Source organism: Capsicum annuum, chromosome 3, assembly GCF_002878395.1.
Source record: "Capsicum annuum cultivar UCD-10X-F1 chromosome 3, UCD10Xv1.1, whole genome shotgun sequence".
Lineage (NCBI taxonomy): Eukaryota > Viridiplantae > Streptophyta > Magnoliopsida > Solanales > Solanaceae > Capsicum > Capsicum annuum.
In genome coordinates, this window is record NC_061113.1 from 167,534,941 (window position 1) to 167,554,763 (window position 19,823).

The following is a 19,823-nucleotide window of genomic DNA, read 5'->3' on the forward strand; positions in this document are numbered from 1 at the left end:
CAAAAGAGGGTTGCCAGTTGGTAAGCACCCTCCACCTCGAACCTTAAGGTCGTGGGTTCGAGTCAACAAGGGAGCAAAAAGGTGAGAGCTCCTAGGAAGGGTAAAATATATATTAAAAAAAAAGTTAGCTCCACATGATGTGTCAAAATTGCAGAATTGATCGAGTCAATGAGATATTCCAATTCTGTTTTGAACCTAATATTGGATCATTCTTTATTTCCATTTCATACCTAATGACATTAAATGTAAATTAGTTTTAGGAATCCAAATATTTTAACGGTAAGAATTTCTTTTTGATCAAGTAAAAGTATTTAAATACATTAACATGACCAAATCGGCCGTATACATAGGCTACCAAAAGATCAAAACTCAACAAAATATGAAGCTCTACAAAATCCACCCAATCCTCTAAGCAAGAAGGAACTTTCTGTTTACACCAAAAGAAAATAAGAGAGCAAATACTACTCCTCAATTGCAAGAAACTCGACTCTACACCTTCATAAGCTCTTCTATTTCTCTCTCTCCAAACTAACCACATTAAGGCTATCAGAACCATGTTCCAAGCCTTTCGTCTTCTCCGCCTTCTCCCTCTCTTCCAACTCAACATCAGATTTTTCACAATTCTTGGCATTACCCAAGGAGTGTGAAACCATCTAAACATATCCCACCATAATCGCATAGTAAGCCCGCAATGTAGAAGAAGGTGATCCACATCCTCGCCCGTCTTCTTGCACATGTAGCACCATCTAACGAAAACAACCTTCGGCTTTCTAAGATTTCCGACCATCAAAATCACCCCTCTAGTGGCAAGCCAAGTCAAGAAGCACACCTTCCTCGGCAAATTATGAACCCATATTAAATTATATGGAAACTCAACCTCCTCCCTAATCAAAATTTCCTCGTAGAAAGACTTCTCAGAGAACACTCCATTACTTCCAAGACCCCACTGCCACCCATCGGGATTATCCGTCAAATTGGCTTGCTTGTGAAGAAGATTTATCAATCATTGAAACTCACTCGCTTTCCAACCTTGAAATCCCTTCTAAATCTCAGATCCCAAAAAGTCTCTCCACCTTGTGACCTCCTAATAGGTTGAATAGTCAAGTCTCTTTTGGCAATATATTCTGCAAACATCTTTCAAAATTATATCCCCACACTAGTTATGGCCCCAAAAAAAATACTCTCGTCCCATCACCAACCTTCAAAGAGATATTTTCCACGAAAGAATCCAATCCATTTATTACATTTCTCCAAAGGTTGCACCCGAAAGGCAAAACAATATCTCTAGTTCTCCATCCCCAGTCCCTAATCCCATATTTATCACCTATCACCCCCCTCCATAAAGCTTGTACCTCCACCCCGAACCTCTACATCCATTTGCCCAACAAAACTTTATTAAAAACTTTCAAATCTTTAACTCCAAGTCTTCCCCATTTTTTAAGAGATGCGACAACCTCCCAACACACCAAATGAAACTTCTTTACCCCGTCCGTCGCATCACAAAGGAAAATTCTCTGAATCATTTCCAACTTTTCTAGGACCGTAATTGGATCAAGAAAGTAGTAAGTGGGAATGCTAGAGAGTATGCTCTTGATAAGCACTTCCTTCCCACCCTTGGACATATATCTTTTTTGTCAGCTTGCTAGTCTCTTCTCGATCCTTTGAATAACCGGAATCCACACAATGAGATCCTTGTTCGAAGCACCTAAGGAACTCCAAGACATGTAGTCGGAACAGCTCCAACCCTACAACTCAAAACTCGAGCAAGTGATCCAATGCCATTCACCTCCCCAACACAACAACAGGAAATGTCTCACACTTCTTCAAGTTAATTTTAAGTCCTGGCACCATTTGAAACCAAGTGAGAATTTGGCCTAAATTATCTAGTTGGGTCTCAATTGCATCACAAAGACCAAGGTGTCACTTGCGAACAACAAATGAGACACTGATATTGTCCCTTCACCCCCAACTGCCGCATTAAAACCCTTAAAGTAGCCCCCTGAAACAACTTTATCCATCATCCTACTCAAAGCTTCCATAACAAAAATAAACAACATCAGAGATAGAGGATCCCCTTGTCTCAAACCCTTCGAGCTTCCGAAAAAACCGTATGGGTTACCATTCACCAACACTGAAAATCTCACCAAAGAAATGTAGAAGCAAATCCATTTCCTCCACTTCTCCCCAAATCTAACCTGAAGCATAATGAAATCTAAAACTTTCCAATTCACATGATCGTATGCCTAATTTCCAATCTTACAGAAACAGGGAACCCCCTCCACACCCTAATTTTGGCTCTAGATATGTCATGCATACTAACAAAAACCCCACACTGCTCTCCGATCTTCTTGAAAAGGTCAACATGCTCCAAAGGTGAAGCAGCAAACTCACCATACTTACGATTGCAGTATCACCGGTACAATGAGTATTAACACACCCATCTTGCTCCCTCCATCTGTCTAGTTTCAGGAAATTACCACTAAACCGCCTCTTTCCTCTGTGAAAAGTTTCATCAGCCTGCTCCTCACTAGCAAACCGGAGTAAAACTTGGGTGTCACTCAGCTGTGTAATCTTCAAACGATCTGCTACTCCCACTCATCTACAGCCCAGTTTCTAAGAATTTAAAAGATGACTCCCACCTTTCCCTCCTATCTATACAAATCAATAACATATTTTTTATATGACAACTGTTCCAAGCCAAACAACTTAATTTAATTTGACATAAAAAGGATGTGAGTCAACCAACTGTCACATCCCAGAATACAATGTGCATCATTTTGATAGGGAGTAGGGTACTTGGGCCAATCTACAACACATTAAAAATGCTGTTTTGGATTTACCTACAAGAAAGAAATAAAAAAAGAAATGGCCATTTAAATTTCAACTCCTCCAAATTTTCAAGTCAATTCAACTTTGGAGGGAAAGAAACAGGAGAGCATATGAAGGTGTGAAAATTATTATTAGCAGATGAAGATCTGCCATTTATTTCTAGTAAATTTATGGTGCAAACATGAGGTCCAACTTAGTATGGATGACCAACAGTTACTTGAAGAAACACATTTTTGTATCGGTCTCTAGTTTTGCCACTTATATACTAAGAATTCTTCCACCAGAATAATAAGCTATTACTTCATAAAAAGGAAAGATAAATTGCAAGTAGTACACCATAACAGCCAGCTAAAAAATGTTACAACTAAGTTAGCTCACAGTCTCTCTATCAGGAAACATAGCCAATTTCTCTTCTATCTTTTAGATTTTAGCTTCTATCTGAACAGGTCAAAACACAAAGGACGCATATAAAAGGCAGGGACAAATATTAGGTTACCTGTATGATATCAGCATTTCCCTTTGCCACCCCAGAAGCCACAGTACCAATACCAGCTTCAGCCACAAGCTTTACAGATACCTTAGCTTTTGGGTTGACCTGCTCATGAATGAAACAACAATGTAATGATTTACAGATACCTTAGCTTCTGGGTTGATACTGCTCATGAATGAAAATCACAATTGAAAGGAACAACAGTTAAGCATGAATTTCACCTGATGAAGGTCATAAATCAACTGAGCAAGATCCTCGATAGAATAAATATCATGATGTGGCGGTGGAGATATAAGAGGAACTCCAGGTTTTGAATTCCTTAGTCTCGCAATGTAAGCGCTAACTTTTTTACCAGGCAATTGGCCACCTTCACCTGGCTTTGCACCTTGAGCAATTTTAATTTCTAACTGGTCAGCATTAGCTAGAAATGTAGGAGTGACACCAAAGCGTCCGGAAGCAATCTGAAAAGGTTGCAAGGAAGTCAAGTGTATTCTCCACAAGTCATCAGGAAAACAACCCACCCATAAAAAGGACTAACAAACATCAAGAGATATGCAGAGCAAAATCATAGTGCACATACCTGCTTAATTGCACTTGTCGCAGTGTCTCCATTTTGCAGACCTTTAAGATGTGGAAGTGTTGGAGAATATCCATCAACGACATCAGTAAGTGGTTTCCAGCGAATTGGATCCTGTTTGAAGTTGACAATTAAAAAGATTATCATCATGTAGAATAGCTGTGATAAAGAACAATTTCAATGGCAAAGTAAGAGAAATCCAGATTGTGTTCAACACACCACTGGTATAACTTACCTCACCACCTTCTCCTGAGTTTGATTTTCCACCCAATCTATTCATTGCAATTGCAATAGCTTCATGAGTTTCCCTTGAAATAGCTCCAAGTGACATGCCACCAGTGCAAAACCGCTGCACAATTGCTGAAGCAGGTTCAACCCTTCCAACCGGTATAGGCGAACGATCACTTTTGAATTCAAGAAGATCTCTAAGAACCTGCAAAACATAGATATCTTCAGAAACAATGATATATTTTGATGTATTTCACCCATTCCTTCATCTTTAGTAGATTGAACGACAGAGGGGGAATTACTAGAAGGTTACGTCATCAACTATTATTAGTGCATCTTATGCATCTGCTTTTCCAATAGTGATATTTGGCTGTGCATAAACAGGGGAAAATTACTAGAGGGTTACGTCAGCAATTACTATTAACGCATCTTATGCATCCGCTCTTCAGGGGTGGAATTTGGCTGTGCATAAGCATCAGAAGAATGAGGAGATATATATGGTCAGTAGTAGTAAACTACAGGATCAAATTAGATATCCAGATGATAAGAAAATGCAAAGATATCGAATTATAAGAAACAGAAATAAGTAAAACAACTCACATTTACAGGTCGATTAGCCAAATGCTGCTGATAAACTGAATAGGCACTTTCACTCTTTTGGCGGACTGCTTTATGGAGCAGTTTTGACATCTCTGGGTTGTTTCCATGGTATTCACCTTTAATTAAAGGGAAGAGAGAGTCAAGGATATGAAAAACAACAGTAACACAGACAAATAGCCATCTAGACTTCCAGCTTGAAACAAAGTACCACTACTTTTCATTTTCCAAAATAAGATGACTAAAAGAGTATCTTTTGATTCACAAAATATAGCTCGAAATGACATATATTTCACTTATAAAGCAACAGATTGCAGCAGTTGTAACAAGTTAGGTGAGTGCACCATATTGATTTTTGCTTCACCTTTGAGTTTTGCTCAAGATGAGAAAGTAGGGGAGACAAAGTTTAACTAGATATAAGATTCTAAGAAAGCTGGTTTCTTGGAGGAACTTGGAACTATAGGAATAGCCAGAAGGTAGGCACAATGCTGTTATTGCTTAAATCCTTCCCTTAAAATAGACTCCTTAAAATGCACATAGAAATAGAATCACAACTGTCCTCACTGAAGTCTGGCAATTCACCAGTTAGTCTCTACTCTCTAATAAGGCATTGAAAAGTTAAGTTGAGAGAAGTTAATCGCCACTATCTAGGTTACTTCTCTTGTCCCTTCAAATGATTGGTAAAGTAACTTAGTCTTAAAATCAAGAAAAATAAAACACATTTAATACATTAAAACAATAACATACCATTGTAATCCCATAGGTGGAATATGGGTAAGATGTACGCAGACCTTAGCCCACCTTTGTGGGGTAGAAAGGTTGTTTCCGATAGATCCTCAGCTCAAAAGAAAAGTTTCTGAAGTAGGTTTGCAATAAAATACGGCAGCAGAAAAACAAGAGACAAAGCAAGGAAGTCATAGATACTAAAATGCGGAGGAGGCTACTAAAGACGCGACTACTAAATAAAACTACTAATACTGAAAAGCGGTGAGGAGGCAAGGCCCTTCCCTCGCCCACATAAGGTGCGACAATACTTGGCTACCTACTACTCTTCTACCCTACTCCTCGACCTCCATACATTCCTATCTGGGGTCATGTCCTCGGTAAGTTGAAGTTGTGTCATATCTTCTCTAATCACCTAACCAATTCTTTTTCGGTCCACCTCTATCTCTCCTAACTCTTGTTATAGACAACCTCTCATACCTCCATACCTCCATACTGATGCATTTGTGCACCTCCTCTTCACACGCCTGAACCATCTCAATGTCCTGATATAACTTCCCTCATCTTGTCCTCCACAGAGGTCATGCCCACCTTGGCCTATATAACTTCATTCCCAATCATATCTCTCCTGATATGCCCATTGATATGCCCATCCATCTGATGCTCATCTTTCGTTGCCTTCATCTTCTAAAAGGGTGCGTTCTTGACTAGCTAACACTATATCCCATACAACAAAGTTCGCCCAACCACCATTCTATAGAACATACATTTAAGCCTTGGCGACACGTTCTTATGGCATAGTACCATGAAGGTGAGCCTCCATTTCACCCACCCCGCTCTAATATGATGTACGACATCATCGCCAATTTCCCCATCTCCTTGGATTTTTATGGGCCAAAGATATTTAAAATTTCCTTTCTTAGGTAAGACTTGTGCATCAATCTTCACTTCCACCTACACCTCATGTGTTGCATGTATAAACTAGCGCTCCAGGTACTGCTTAACCTGAAACCTTTAAACTCTAGATTTTGTCTCCAAACTTGCACATTTAATACATTATACTTCATTATACATCGTATAGAAGTTACTCAAATATTGCAATTCAGCATGAAATGGAGTAAGTGGCCACATCAAAATTTGGTCATGTGTTTTTTCTTTACAATGTGAACATTCTAAACTTATAGGAAATAAATAGCCAGTCGACTAGGAAACTCTGTTGCCACTCAACTACATCTCGTCATATCTGCACTACAAATTTAAGTATGGAGAGCATGGTTCACTCTTTAATTTTATGTTAAGATATGAGTAGGAATAGGAATAGCATACAGAATCCTACTTGGAAAAGGATTGTAATGTAGTGACCTATTTCAAAAAGGATTGAAATATAGTGTCTATAAATAAGGTCTCAAAAACAGGCATGAATACAACATCTATAAGATAACTTCCATCTTGAAAGTTATGTGGCGTTTTTATAAGATATCAACGATTTCTATCTATTTGTAATCCAACGCAAAAATCAATTGGATTAAATTATAAGAAATTTTTTAAATCAAAAATGAATATTTGTGAACATGGATATCATTTCAAAATGAGTAGTTCGGATAGGATTGAACTTTTGATCGATCTGGTTACTTGGGATCCTATGATTGAAGACATGGTCTCTCTGGATCCCAGTCGTGTATCTACGTCCAATCTACGATAGAAGAAAAGGTTCCGTCGGAACAACTTTTTATTCTAGTTTTTTTCAATGTGATAATATAGACACAACAATTCAATAGTATTCTTCTCTTATATTTCTCACATCGTATCAGAGCTTGCACGATCTTGGTAAAGAATCATAGAGCTTTCGGTGCCAGCGGGCAACTATAATCAATATATGCCGCCCGTTTGACCAATGATCATGTTAGAAAAAGTTGGGTCTCCATGTATCTTTTTGGCACCTATAATCCATATATGTCGCCCATCTGACCAATGATTATGTTAGCAAAGTTGGGTTACCATGTATTACACTTTCTAATGACTACTTTCTCATTTCTGATTTGGATAGCATCGTGCATCTATCTGACGACTATTTTCTCATATCATATTTGCGTAGCACCATGCATCTCTCTGAACTACTTCTCATATTTAATTTGCATAGTACCGTACATCTTTTAGGACTACTTTCCCATATTTGAGTTGCATAACACCGTGCGTCTTTTCGCTAACTCCTCAGATCTGATTTGCGTAGTTCCATGCGTCTTTACGATGACTCCTCAGATTTGATTTGTGTAGGGTCATGCCATCATTCCAACTCTACCCATATAATCTCTTTTTCAGTAGGGTCGTACCATCATTTCAACCCTACCCATATAATTTCTCTTTTTCAGTAGGGACGTGCCGTCATTTCGACCCTACCCATATAATCTCTCTTTTGTGGTAAGGTCGTGTCGTCATTCCGACCCTAACCACATAATTTCTATTTTCCAATAGGGTTGTGCTGTCATTCCGACCCTAACCATATATTTCTCAATAGGGCCGTGCCATCATTCCGACCCTACCCATATAATTCTTTCTCAGTAGAGTCGTGATATCAGTCCGACCTTACACATAATTTTTTTCTCAAATTGTGACCACTTTTCAGCCAACAAATCTAATAATCCGGCACATGAGCATGTTCCAACCAGTTCTTCGATGACTTCCTTATTCAAGATTTACTCATTTCTTGATTTCGAGATGACCCAAATACTTTATGCTCCCTCAATTCGGTTTTACTTGTCATATATTGACTTGGCACACCCATTAAGAAAAACAATTAATAACATGACTATTTTACCATAGTATCCCTATTAAATGATGTTTACATTGTGTCTTGAAATTAATTTCAAGAAAAAACAACTAATGCTAAAGGTAAAGTAGGAAAAAAGTTGTCTCTCTTGAAGTGTCAAAAATGACAAATAAAAGTAGAAACCCAAATAGGAAATTAGTGACAAGTGAAAGCGAACGGAAGGAGTACCAATTTCCAGTGACAAATCGACTGTCCGACGATGTTTACAACTTTTCGGATCACTTTTTCAATTTGTTCATTTTCAATTGAGGTCTCCCGAACGTCCAAAGCAGTCTTTATCAGTTTTTCTTGCAAATATCCTCACCAAGTCCCTCATCGATCCTTGTATTGATTACACCCATAACAAGCTTGATACATATGCCTTGTATACACCATCTTGGGGGGAGTGTGAGAATATGAGTAGGAACAAGGATGGCATATGGAATCCTACTTGGAAAGAATTTCAATATAGTGACCTATTTGGAAAAGGAATGGTATGTACTGTCTATAAATAAGGTCTCAATGTAATAATGTAGACACAACAATTCAATAGTATTCTTCTTTTATATTTCTCACTCAAATATCCAAATCAGAAAAACATCTAATGCTTCCCAGACAAATCATTTGCAGGTGAATTCCTCTTCTTCCCTCCCATTCTCTCTGTCTTCATTCATCTCTCTGCCTCCCTCGCACACAAAGAGATAAAGAAATAGAATGAGAAGACTGTTCAGTAGCCTGGTGTAGCTTCCTCAAGGTAAAGAGCTAACTCTGACCTACATCTATACAAGCTCTTTTTTCTTTTTTCTTTTTTTTTTGGACAACAATATTGTCCTGGTCAGCTACCTTCTATACAAGCTTTTGGAGTCTAGAATGTTAAAAAAACAGCAGATGGATAAGAAATAGAATGCCCAAAAGATGGAATGCCCAAAGTCTGTTTAACTTGGTTCTACTCCGCAGACCACCATTATGAGTTGACCTGAGAACCTAAATTTGGTAAAGCTTGGAATTGCATCCTAACAACCTACCTCTCTACAAGCTTGGAGTCTAGCATGTTAAGAAAATCTACCAGCGCGCACACATGCAATGGTTTCATCTTGAACAAGCTTTCTCTGAAGACGCAAGAAATTGGCACGGTATATGAGTAAACCCCATTAAAGGTCGATACAATTTTACAACATTTGCTTAGGTTCCATTAATCTGGATACTGTAGGATGAAAGAGAATACTTCCAAAACCTTTAGTTTTCAGCCGCTAGAAAAATATACCTCCTTGTCTGAATTGTATGAAACCATAGTTCTCTAGTCGTTTTGCTGTATCTTCAGAGAAAGCCTTCACCCAGAATGATAAAGTCTCTCTTGCCAGCTGCGAAAACAAAGATTGTAAGTATACCGCCCATCGGCAGAACCAACATTTTGCAGAACTTCAGAGATCAAGGTAAACTTTTAACCAAATGTTCATGTCAAGTTGTCATCATCCATGTTAATTCTAATTTCTAGCCTAGATATTTCTGCCAAACTAAATCAAAAGTCTTTCCAAGTCTGATTGGACCACTACATAAACCAACCAACTATTTCACACATCAATATTTAAGCTGAAGCTCACAAAACATATATCCCACTGAAACTGGAGCTAACAAGTTACACATTTTCAATACAATACATTCGATATCTTTATTCCCCTGAAGAAGCTAGATTTCCCACAACGAGAGTGATCAATATCTTATGCTATGTATTCAAACATAGGTTAAGACTTGTGATACCAAAATTGATACAAGATAATAAACCATCAAACAGATCAGATGCTTCATCTCTTTAATACCTCATCAAGGGTTAATCCACCAATGCTCGATTTACTGCCACAGAATGCAACATCTACGACCTCCTTTCCCAATCCATAGATTTCAAATATCTGTGCACCACAATAACTAAACCAAATAGGTTTTGGTGAGAGAAGCAGATGAGGAAACATAGAAAAGTAAACTGCCGTAAAGAAGATCCAAAAAAAAAAGGCTACAATAAGAAAATTCCTGGCTCAAACTATATTGGCAGATACCTCGAGAGCAAGGAGATCCCCATTTTAGAAAGAATTTTGAGAAGCCCGGATTTAACTGCCTGCAATACAGGGGAAAAAGATCAAGTCAATGTCTGTCTTTTTTGAACTGCAAGCATCTGCCAGTTGCATCTTCAAAGATTATGTAGAAAAAACAAAAGGCACTTCTGAACCCTAAAATTCCATTAGCAAAATATTTTTGTATGGTTGTTTTTCGTTGATGAAAAAGCCCATCAGGAAACAGAAATTTACTAAGCATATTTTCACCAAAAGAGGAATACCTTGCAGAAGTTCTTTTGAGCTTGTTCAATGGTGACACTAGGCATTTTCCCATTTCGCATCAAGTTCACAGTTTTGGTGCTCAAGCGCCATTGTCGACATGTCTCAAATGCCAAGTATGGACAAACAGCACTGAATGACAAAGAAAATATAAGTATGCCTTTGCCTGAATGTTTAAACAACAGCAGCGCTGACCCCAGATGATATATGTTACGGGCAAAAGATAACATTACCAGTGGTAAATTATATTGAACGAATCTAGTATGTTAGGATACAGATCACAGATAAAGAGGGTGGTATGCCAAACAGACTGAACAATAAATCTCTCCACCTTTTCGATAAGGTTAACTGCAGTATCTATTCTTGTCACTATATTGTACAGACTGACAAAAGAATACAGATTGACGCACTTGAAATCACATAGAGAGGAGAAATAAAAGCAGAAAGGAGCTTTATGTCCTTGAAATAACCTTGCACCATATCCGATCAAGCAAGCAAACTGATGAGTACTGAAGCACTGGGCAGTATCAGCAATAATTGAAGCTGACATTCTAAGGCCATTTTGAATCAGATGCTGGTGAACAGCACCTACAGCAAGAAGAATTGGAATCGCAGGCCGAGTAGCCTCCTGGAGGCAGCAAAGAACTAAGTTTAATTGCATTTGTTAACTACAATAAGAGCAATAAAGTTCATATCAGGGAGGAATTAAGAGGGGAAAAATAGATAAACAGATCCAAAAGACAGACTTCTATTGCAGAAAGTTGTACTTTGGAAGGAACCACATCAGAGAGGAAATTCAGAAAGAACCAGACTTCAAAGATATCAAGACACAGAAAAGAAAAAAGAAAAAGATGATGACCTTAACAGTGTGAATATTCCTTGAAACAAGTATTGTTACTATATATATATATATATATATATGTATATGTATATATTAAAAAAAAAAAAAAAAAAAAAAAGAGCCATACCCACTATAATCCCACAAGGGGCCAACTAAAAATGACTCAAAATTGAAAAACTGAGCACCTGCCCAAAATGCCAATAAACTACGCACACAATCCACCACTGAAACAAAAAGGCAGATAACAGCATGAAAATTGCCAAAAGAGAGCTTACCAATTCATCAAACCTATCGGAGAGAACAAGCAATTGAGAACCATTTCTTACAGCTTCATCAGCTGCTTCACATAGTTTATAGAGTGACCGTTTCAAGGACCCATCAACTCCTTTCCCAACATCAAAAAATGTTGGCAAAACATGAGGTTTCAAGTGTGAATCTTTCAAAAGAGATTCAAGCTCTCCTTCATTAAGAACAGGACTGGGCAAAATAAACTGACGAAAAACAAAATTGTAAGCAATAGAAAATCACAAATGATACACGATACATCTATAAAACATAAGATCAGAAAATGTTAAAACAACAGATTATCAAAAGTTGAAAGGAAGTAGACGAGTTGACCAACCTGAGAAGCATTTTCAGGTCCAACCTCTAGTATATTTCTACGCTTTCCGAGGTTGACTTCAAGGGACATGACTAATCCTTCTCTGAGAGGATCAATAGCTGGATTTGTAACCTGACATAGATGCACATAAACCATATTAGACCGGTGACTCAATAAATACCTTTCAGCCAAACATCAAGTAAGCAAAACATCTTTCAGACAATTTCCTTATCGCAAGACTTCTTTGAAAAGACAAGCATACCTACAATCAGAAAGACTCCTACAAAAAGAGAAAGAAACACGCTTGACATCCTATGAAGCTACACAATAAATGTTGGAAGCAAAACGATGACATATCTAAAGACACTGCAGACACCTCATGGGAATATCCAAGACTACAAATAACAACATTTCCCACCTGAGCAAACCGTTGCTTGAAATAATCATATAGCATATGTGGCTTTTGAGATAATACAGCCAAGGGAATATCATCTCCCATGCAAAATGTAGGCTCCTTCCCTTGTGCAGCCATACTTTCAATAACCATTTGAACATCCTCACTAGAATAGCCATATGCCCTGTTTTATGGAAAGGAAATTATAACATAAATTAATAATGAGTGATATAACTAATTTGTCAAGAGAATTTGCACTTAGAACAACCATAGGGAAGAGAGCGATTCTACCCACAACAAGTTCTATACTTCGACAGATGCATTAACAAACATAGGACCAAATCTCCATGTGCAATGAGAAGTTATTATTCTCATCACATCACTGAAACCAAAATATGGGATGAAATGATTGGGAAGTATTCCTTCGTTTGTCTCTGATGCTCAAACGACAACGCAAACTTCCTTTGTCTCTGATGCTCAAACGACAACGCAAACTTTGAGGATCCTCAAAGGAAGCAGTTGGTCTGTATTATCTGCTATGAGATTAAGTCAGATCATATAAGTTCGGAATGTTTCAGATTTGAGGGATTAGATTTAGATTAGATATCCCTTAATTCTAGACTATCTAGGATAAAGGGATTCTTTAGATTTTTCATTGATTAGTTTTGTTCTATAAATTGTACTCTTTGAATGAATAGAACATACTATTTCGATATCTTGATTATCCCTTAATTCTAGCTTCCGCAAGTATTGCTCACAATCTAGTTCAACATGATAGATCAATTTTGACATGGATAGACATTTCATCAAGGAGAATCTCGAAGAAGGAAGTGTGTGCCTGCCATTTTTGTCAACTGATCAATAAATAGCAAATATGTATATAAGGGATTGTTTTAACCGAAATTTGAACGTCTTGTAAGCAAGTTAGGCATGTTAGATATCTACATGCCAACTTGAAGGAGAGTGTTGATTTGTATTATCTGATTCTGATAACATGGGATCAAATCAGATCAGATAAGTTAGGAAAGTTTCAGATATTAAGAGATTAGAATTGTCCGCTTAGTTCTAGACTATCTAGAATCAAGGGAAAAAAGATTTGTTTTCTCCTAATGCACCCATTTTTTGCACCAGGCAATAGAGTAGCACAAGGTTAATGAAATCTACATAGCTAGTTTTAAGAGTTCAATTGTTTTTGTCAAAATTATGATCCATAGGTGCAAGATAATTTAAGAATAACACATTTTTCTTTCTTTTATTGCTTTTAGTTCTCATGGGGGAGATAGGATTTACTACCATGCTGGTTTTAAATCATTTCAAATTTCTAAAACCTCATTGAAGTCTGAGACTTGGTTTGAATGGACTGAGCGCAGCAGAAATTTGATGAGAAAAGTATATTTAAGCCGTAAAGTTATGAAATGGTTAGTTCATGTATTTAGTGATGCATCAAAGGAGCAGAAAATGTCAACAAAGAGATGGAAAACAAGAGATCTTTTTGCTGAGTTCTATTGTTACCTTAAATACAATGAACACGGCAGGTACATAAGCTTTATTGCAGTACAGGGGGGAATAGATCAATAATTATATCTCCAGAAATTGCATTAAATGCTGGTTGGGCAGCAATAGCTCAGAAGATCGAAAAATTTATTGCGACCCCAACCAGAAAGGGTCCACCTACATTCAATCAACAGCATCAGCATCAAAAGTTCTCCTTTGCAGAGTCTATCAGAAGCATTAAATGGTCATCGGCAGCAATAAAAGGAGCGTCACCTAAAAATCCAACTCAAGAATCAAAGTTGCTGGAGTGTCAAAGGTTTCAGAAGACGATGTACTTGGCAGATGCATCATGGGAAAATACATGTCAGAAAGCCGTGAAATCCCAACTCTTAATGATGTAAGAAGGTGGGTGAGCAGCGTATGGAACACAACACATGGAACCAACGTGTATGTAATGAATGACTCTCAATTCCTCTTCGAACTTCCGACTAGGAAGGAAGCAGAACATGTCTTGAAAGGAGAGTGGAGGTGGAAGAGGTCCATTCTGAGTCTGGACTGGTGGACTCCAACGGTAGGATGTTGGCCGGAAAAGGAATCACGAACCTGGGTATGGATTCGCATATATGGATTACCTCTGAGCCTATGGACACAATCCATTTTCCGGAAGATAGGAGATACATGCGGTGGACGGATTGAAACAGAGGAAGAAACAATACTAAAAGATCATCTGGGTGCTGGGCACGAATCAAAGTCAAGGGTGACGGGAAAGCAGTACCCAAAGATATTGAGATGGAAAGCGATGGCTACATCTTTAATAAGCCCATTTGGTGTGAGATCCCGACAACTATGAAGTAGAGGAAGATGGTCGGAAAACAATCCTTACACCCTTTGGATAATAACCAGGGTCAAACTCTTTTATCCACTGACCTATATGCAAAAGAGGTATGCGGGCACGTCGGCTCCTCGGTTGAAGCCAACGATTTTAAAAAACCTGCACGTGATAGGGATATCCCTTGGTACCTTGTGCCTTAACCCAATTCAGATGACAAAAATATTGGTATCGAGCCCAATCGACCACAATATGACCCAATGTTAACTGAGGCTCAGATCTGTCAAATTCTGGAGAATTCCACGCAAGCAGTGACAGTAAAAAACAACGAAAACTAAGAGAAAAGGAGAAGAAGCAGGGACACTTTTGATAGTGCAGATGAAAATTTAGCCCATCAATTCATCTTTTTACCAATTTCTGACATGCAACCTATAGAGATATGTGAAGAAGCTCCTTTACGGATAGAAGATGCACATTCCCCCGTGTAAGGAATCTATGTGTCTCTGGGAATGTTCAAGAACATCAGTAGAATTTGTAAACAATTTGGAGTAAACTACAGAGAGTGTGAAAAAGAGAGTCAAGAATTGTTCTCAAAAATTAACACGCTGAGATCGAATAAAAATTCCCCTCAAGTTCCAAAAAACTGTGAAACTACCAAGTGGAAAGGTATTCAGGAACTTAAAGGTTTAGTTTTTTATATGAAGCTCAAGAGCAATAGAAGCAAACCCAAAGGGAGATTGACGATTGAAGGTGGATCATGAAGTTGAATATCATCTCATGGAATGTGATGGGTATCAATGATGGGGGGAAGAGAACAGTCTTAAAGAGTTTGATCCATGAATGGGGAGCCGACATCTACTGTCTACAAGAAACAAAGTTGGAGGGGATATAGCTACATACGTTAAAGAAACTTGGGCTAATAGGTGGGTCAAATAGGAGAATCTACAAGCAAATGGTACTAGAGGTGGAATCTTAATCATTTGGGATAGTAGATTATGGGAGGGGGAACTCATTTGTGCTGGGGTATACTCATTATCTAGTAGTTTCAAGGAAGTAAATCAGAATTTCAAGTGGTGTGTGACTAGTGTCTATGGGCCAAATTCTTTTTTTTTTTTTTTAAACTGGTAACTTCTTATATATTCAGAACAAGGTAGTGCACAACCATATTTACAAGCGTACTACCAAACTCTATGATCCTATATCTATAATGAGTCTAAAACATCAATAATAGAGACGGGATCATTTGACCATATTTGATTACACCAAAAACACAAAATCAAGATACAATTTAACTTGATTTGTTGCACACTATTTTCTACATTTTCAAAACACCTGGAATTTCTTTCTTTCCAGATTGACCACCAAATGTTAGCTGGAACTATCCTCCATTTGCTTCTACTCTTTGCTTGCATTCCAACTAGATCCCAACTTGATAGGGCTTCTGTAATCTTCCCTGGCATACACCATGATACACCTCTAAGGTTCAAAAACACTCTCCACAGCTGTCCTGTAATCTTGCAATGCAAAAACAAATGGTTAACAGTTTCTTCGTTCTCACCACATAGGACTCATCTGGGGCATATTGTTATTCCCCTTTTCATGAGATTCTCCTGAGTAAGAACTGCCTCCCTTGCCAAAAGCCATACAAAACATGCCACTTTGTATAGGATTTTGGCATTCCAAATATTTTTCCATGGCCACCTGTTTAGCTACATGTTGGAGTTGTTCAACCTTCTGTAAGCTTTGCTCACCTTGAAAGAGCCCTTTTCACTGCCTAGCCACCGTAGTTCATGACCTCCTTTCTTCAACCTACTAAAGTGTTCAATTTGACTTACGAATTCTGTCATTCTTTGCACTTCCCAATCATTGAGTTGCCTTCTGAAACTGAAATTCCACCCCTCTTGTATCCAGAGTTCGGCTATTGTACTATGTCGGTGATTCACTATGGAGTGTATTTCTGGGAACCTCGTTTCCATATTACCAACCTCATGTCAATCATCATTCCAAAAACAGGTTTTTCTCCCATTGTTCACTTTGATCCTGGAGAAGCTTTTCAGCTCATTCCATAGGATTCTTATGGATCTCCATAAATTAACTCCATATGGAGTTGTAACTTCTTTAGTCATCCATCCATCTTCCTCTTCATACTTGGCTTTTATCACTTTCCCCCATAAAGTTTGTTTGTCATTAGCATATTTCCACAACCATTTCATTCTGAGTGCTTTGCTATGATACTCCAGATTCTTGACTTCCACTTGACTAGATGTAACCTTTTTTGTCTTTATTACCTTGCCACAGGAAATTCTTTCTGATTTTGTATAATCTGCTAATGACCCCTGCTGGAATAGGGAACAAGGACATCATATAAGTGGGCAAGGAGTCTAAAACTGAATTGATGAGAATAAATCTCCCCCCTAATAACAAGTATTGTCTTTTCCATCTAGCTAATTTCTTTTCACACTTTTCAACCACATTGTTCCATATCTCTTTTGACTTTGATTTTGCTCCTAATGGCATACCTATGTACGTGGTCGGCAGACCACTATTTTACCACTCAGAATAGCATTCAGGGAATCCATATTTGAGACCTCATTAATAGGGTACAAGAAACTCTTCCTCTGGTTAATGTGTAGTCTAGACATGCCCTTAAATAGGACAAGGATTATCTTTAATACTCTGAGTTGTTCTTCATCAGCATGACAAAAGATTAGTTTATCATCTGCATACTGCAGATGAGTCACTTCCAGGTTGTCTCTTCCTTCTCTAGCCACATTAAAATCTCTTAGCCACCCATAAATATTTGCAGATTTAACCATACTATTGAGGCCCTCCATTACTGGTAAAAACAAAAAAAGAGACAATGGATCTCCTTGTCTGAGACCTTTCTGTGATCTGAAGAACCCTGCTGGGGTACCATTGATAAGAACTGAAAAACTCAATATTGAAATGCAATACCTTATCCAGTGAATCCATTTTTCCCCAAATCCATCCTTCTCAAAACTGCTATCAGGTAAGCCCAGCTGACATTGTCATAGGCTTTTTCGATGTCTAACTTGCAAATTATTCCTGGTTTTCCTTGCTTCTATCTAGATCCCACAGCTTCATTAGCCACCAGTACTGCATCCATAATTTGTCTGCCTTTGATGAAGTCCATTTGTTGAGAGTCGACAAGTTTTCCCATCACCCTTTTCAACCTTTCAATGAGAACTTTGGAAAATATTTTATATATGCTACCAATCAAGCTAATTGGTCTGACATCTCTCAATTCTTTAGCACCTTTCTTTTTTGGGATTAAATCTATAAAAGTGGCATTGTAGCTCCTCTCAAACATTTCTTGCTCATAAAAGTTGTGGAATGCATTCATGACATCTGTTCTTACCACTTCCCAGCACTTGCTGAAAAACCCCATAGTGAAGCCGTCGGGTCTTGGAGCTTTATCTGTTGCACATAACTTTATACTTCTTCACACTTCCTCCTCCTCAAATATTGCGTGAAGGCACTCACTTTCTTCCACTGTTATATCTGGGCAATTATGGAAGTGTATTGTGACTGGCTGGTCTTCACTACACTGTTTCAATGTACAAATTTTGATAAAAATCTACTATCTCCCATTCGATTCTCGCAGAATCCTGAGTGAGTTCTCCTTGTACGAGCAACTGGTCTATGCTATTATACCTTTTGTAAGCATTTGCAACTTTGTGGAAGAACGTTGTATTCCTGTCCCCCTCTTTTAGACATAAGGCTCTGGATCTCTGTCTCCATGCAATCTCCTCCCTTTTAATCAATTCCTCGTATTCTAGCATTAACCCTGCTTTTGTTTGAATCTCTTCTTCAGTAAGAATTCTATCTCTTGATATTGATTCTGATTCTACCAACTTACTTAACAGGATCTTTTTTTGGACACCTAAACTTACTCAGCTTTGCTCCACACTTTGAGTTTGCTTTTCAAAGCTTTCATCTTGCATGCTAGAATGTATTCTGATCTACCAGCAAAATTAAAGTTGTTCCACCATCCCCTAATTCTGTCAGTGAAGCCATTAGTGTGAAGCCACAAATTTTCGAACTTAAAGTAGCTTTTTTTCTTATTCCAAGCTCCACCTTGAATGGCAATAGGAGTGTGATCAGAAGTTATCCTCTGTAATAGCATTTGTTTCAAGTTATTAAAACTCTCATCCCATTCTTCTGATATTAGAATCCTATCAATTCTTGATGCAGTTTCACGACTTTCCCCTTTAAACCAGGTATGTTTGGTATCCTCCAGCTGCAAATCGATAAGACACATGTCCTCAATAAAATCTGAGAGGAAATTCTTGATGCCCTTGTTCTTCTAGTACAATTCCTCTTCTCTGAGATGAACCTACATATATTAAAATCCCCACATACTACCCATGGTCCTTCCATCAAAACCCCTAACAGACCCAACTTCCTCCCATACTAATCTCCTTTCAACATAGCAATTGGGGGCATAGACCCCTATAATATGGTAGGAGAAATTTTGCATCACTGCTTCAAATTTACATGTTAAGGTGTACATCTGTTTCTAGGACATCCCCCTTTCAAACTCTACTATCCCAAAGCATCAAAATTCCTTCTCTTGTCCCGCTAGCCTCTAGACAAGCAAATTTTATCCACCTCCCCCACCCCCCATAATTGTTTAACTGTTTCTGTCAACTCCCCTTCTAGCTTTGTTTCTTGTATGCATATAATATCAGCATTCCAACCCATCACCATACTTTTAACTAATCTCCTTTTATCCCTACAATTTAAACCCCTCACATTCGAAGAAATCAATTTGAACTGCATTAAGCAATTTTCGAATAGTTTCTCCCCTTGTTCCTATCGCCCCCACTCTTGAATTTCACATCAAAAGCCACCAAACTCTTTAGTTCTTATGCCTCTTTGAACCTGGATCTTTTACATATTGCTTCTGACTCCATTCTTTTTGCTATCCTGTAGCTATCTACTTGCAGTAATAGTTCCAAAGCTTCCTCCTTATGCCCCAAAAAATCAGCTCCCAGTAATTTGCCTAATTTTAGCATATTTTGTTGCATCTAGACAGAAGTTTCCTTCTCTTTTTTTATTAACAG

The 19,823-nt window shown here is 38.1% G+C and overlaps 1 protein-coding gene across 2 annotated transcripts in view; it reads right to left on the reverse strand.

Moving 5' to 3' along the window:
- Positions 1 to 19,823, reverse strand: part of LOC107852264 (ferredoxin-dependent glutamate synthase, chloroplastic) — a 105,527-nt gene that overhangs the window by 49,479 nt on the left and 36,225 nt on the right. For both annotated transcript variants that reach the window (XM_047407902.1, NM_001324694.1), the window contains 13 exon segments: positions 12,438 to 12,597; positions 12,041 to 12,151; positions 11,694 to 11,909; positions 11,048 to 11,205; positions 10,580 to 10,709; positions 10,302 to 10,360; positions 10,068 to 10,173; positions 9,515 to 9,611; positions 4,725 to 4,840; positions 4,132 to 4,329; positions 3,900 to 4,010; positions 3,541 to 3,780; positions 3,326 to 3,424 (listed from right to left, as the gene is read on the reverse strand). In XM_047407902.1, coding sequence (XP_047263858.1) covers positions 3,326 to 3,424; positions 3,541 to 3,780; positions 3,900 to 4,010; positions 4,132 to 4,329; positions 4,725 to 4,840; positions 9,515 to 9,611; positions 10,068 to 10,173; positions 10,302 to 10,360; positions 10,580 to 10,709; positions 11,048 to 11,205; positions 11,694 to 11,909; positions 12,041 to 12,151; positions 12,438 to 12,597 — 1,801 coding nt within the window.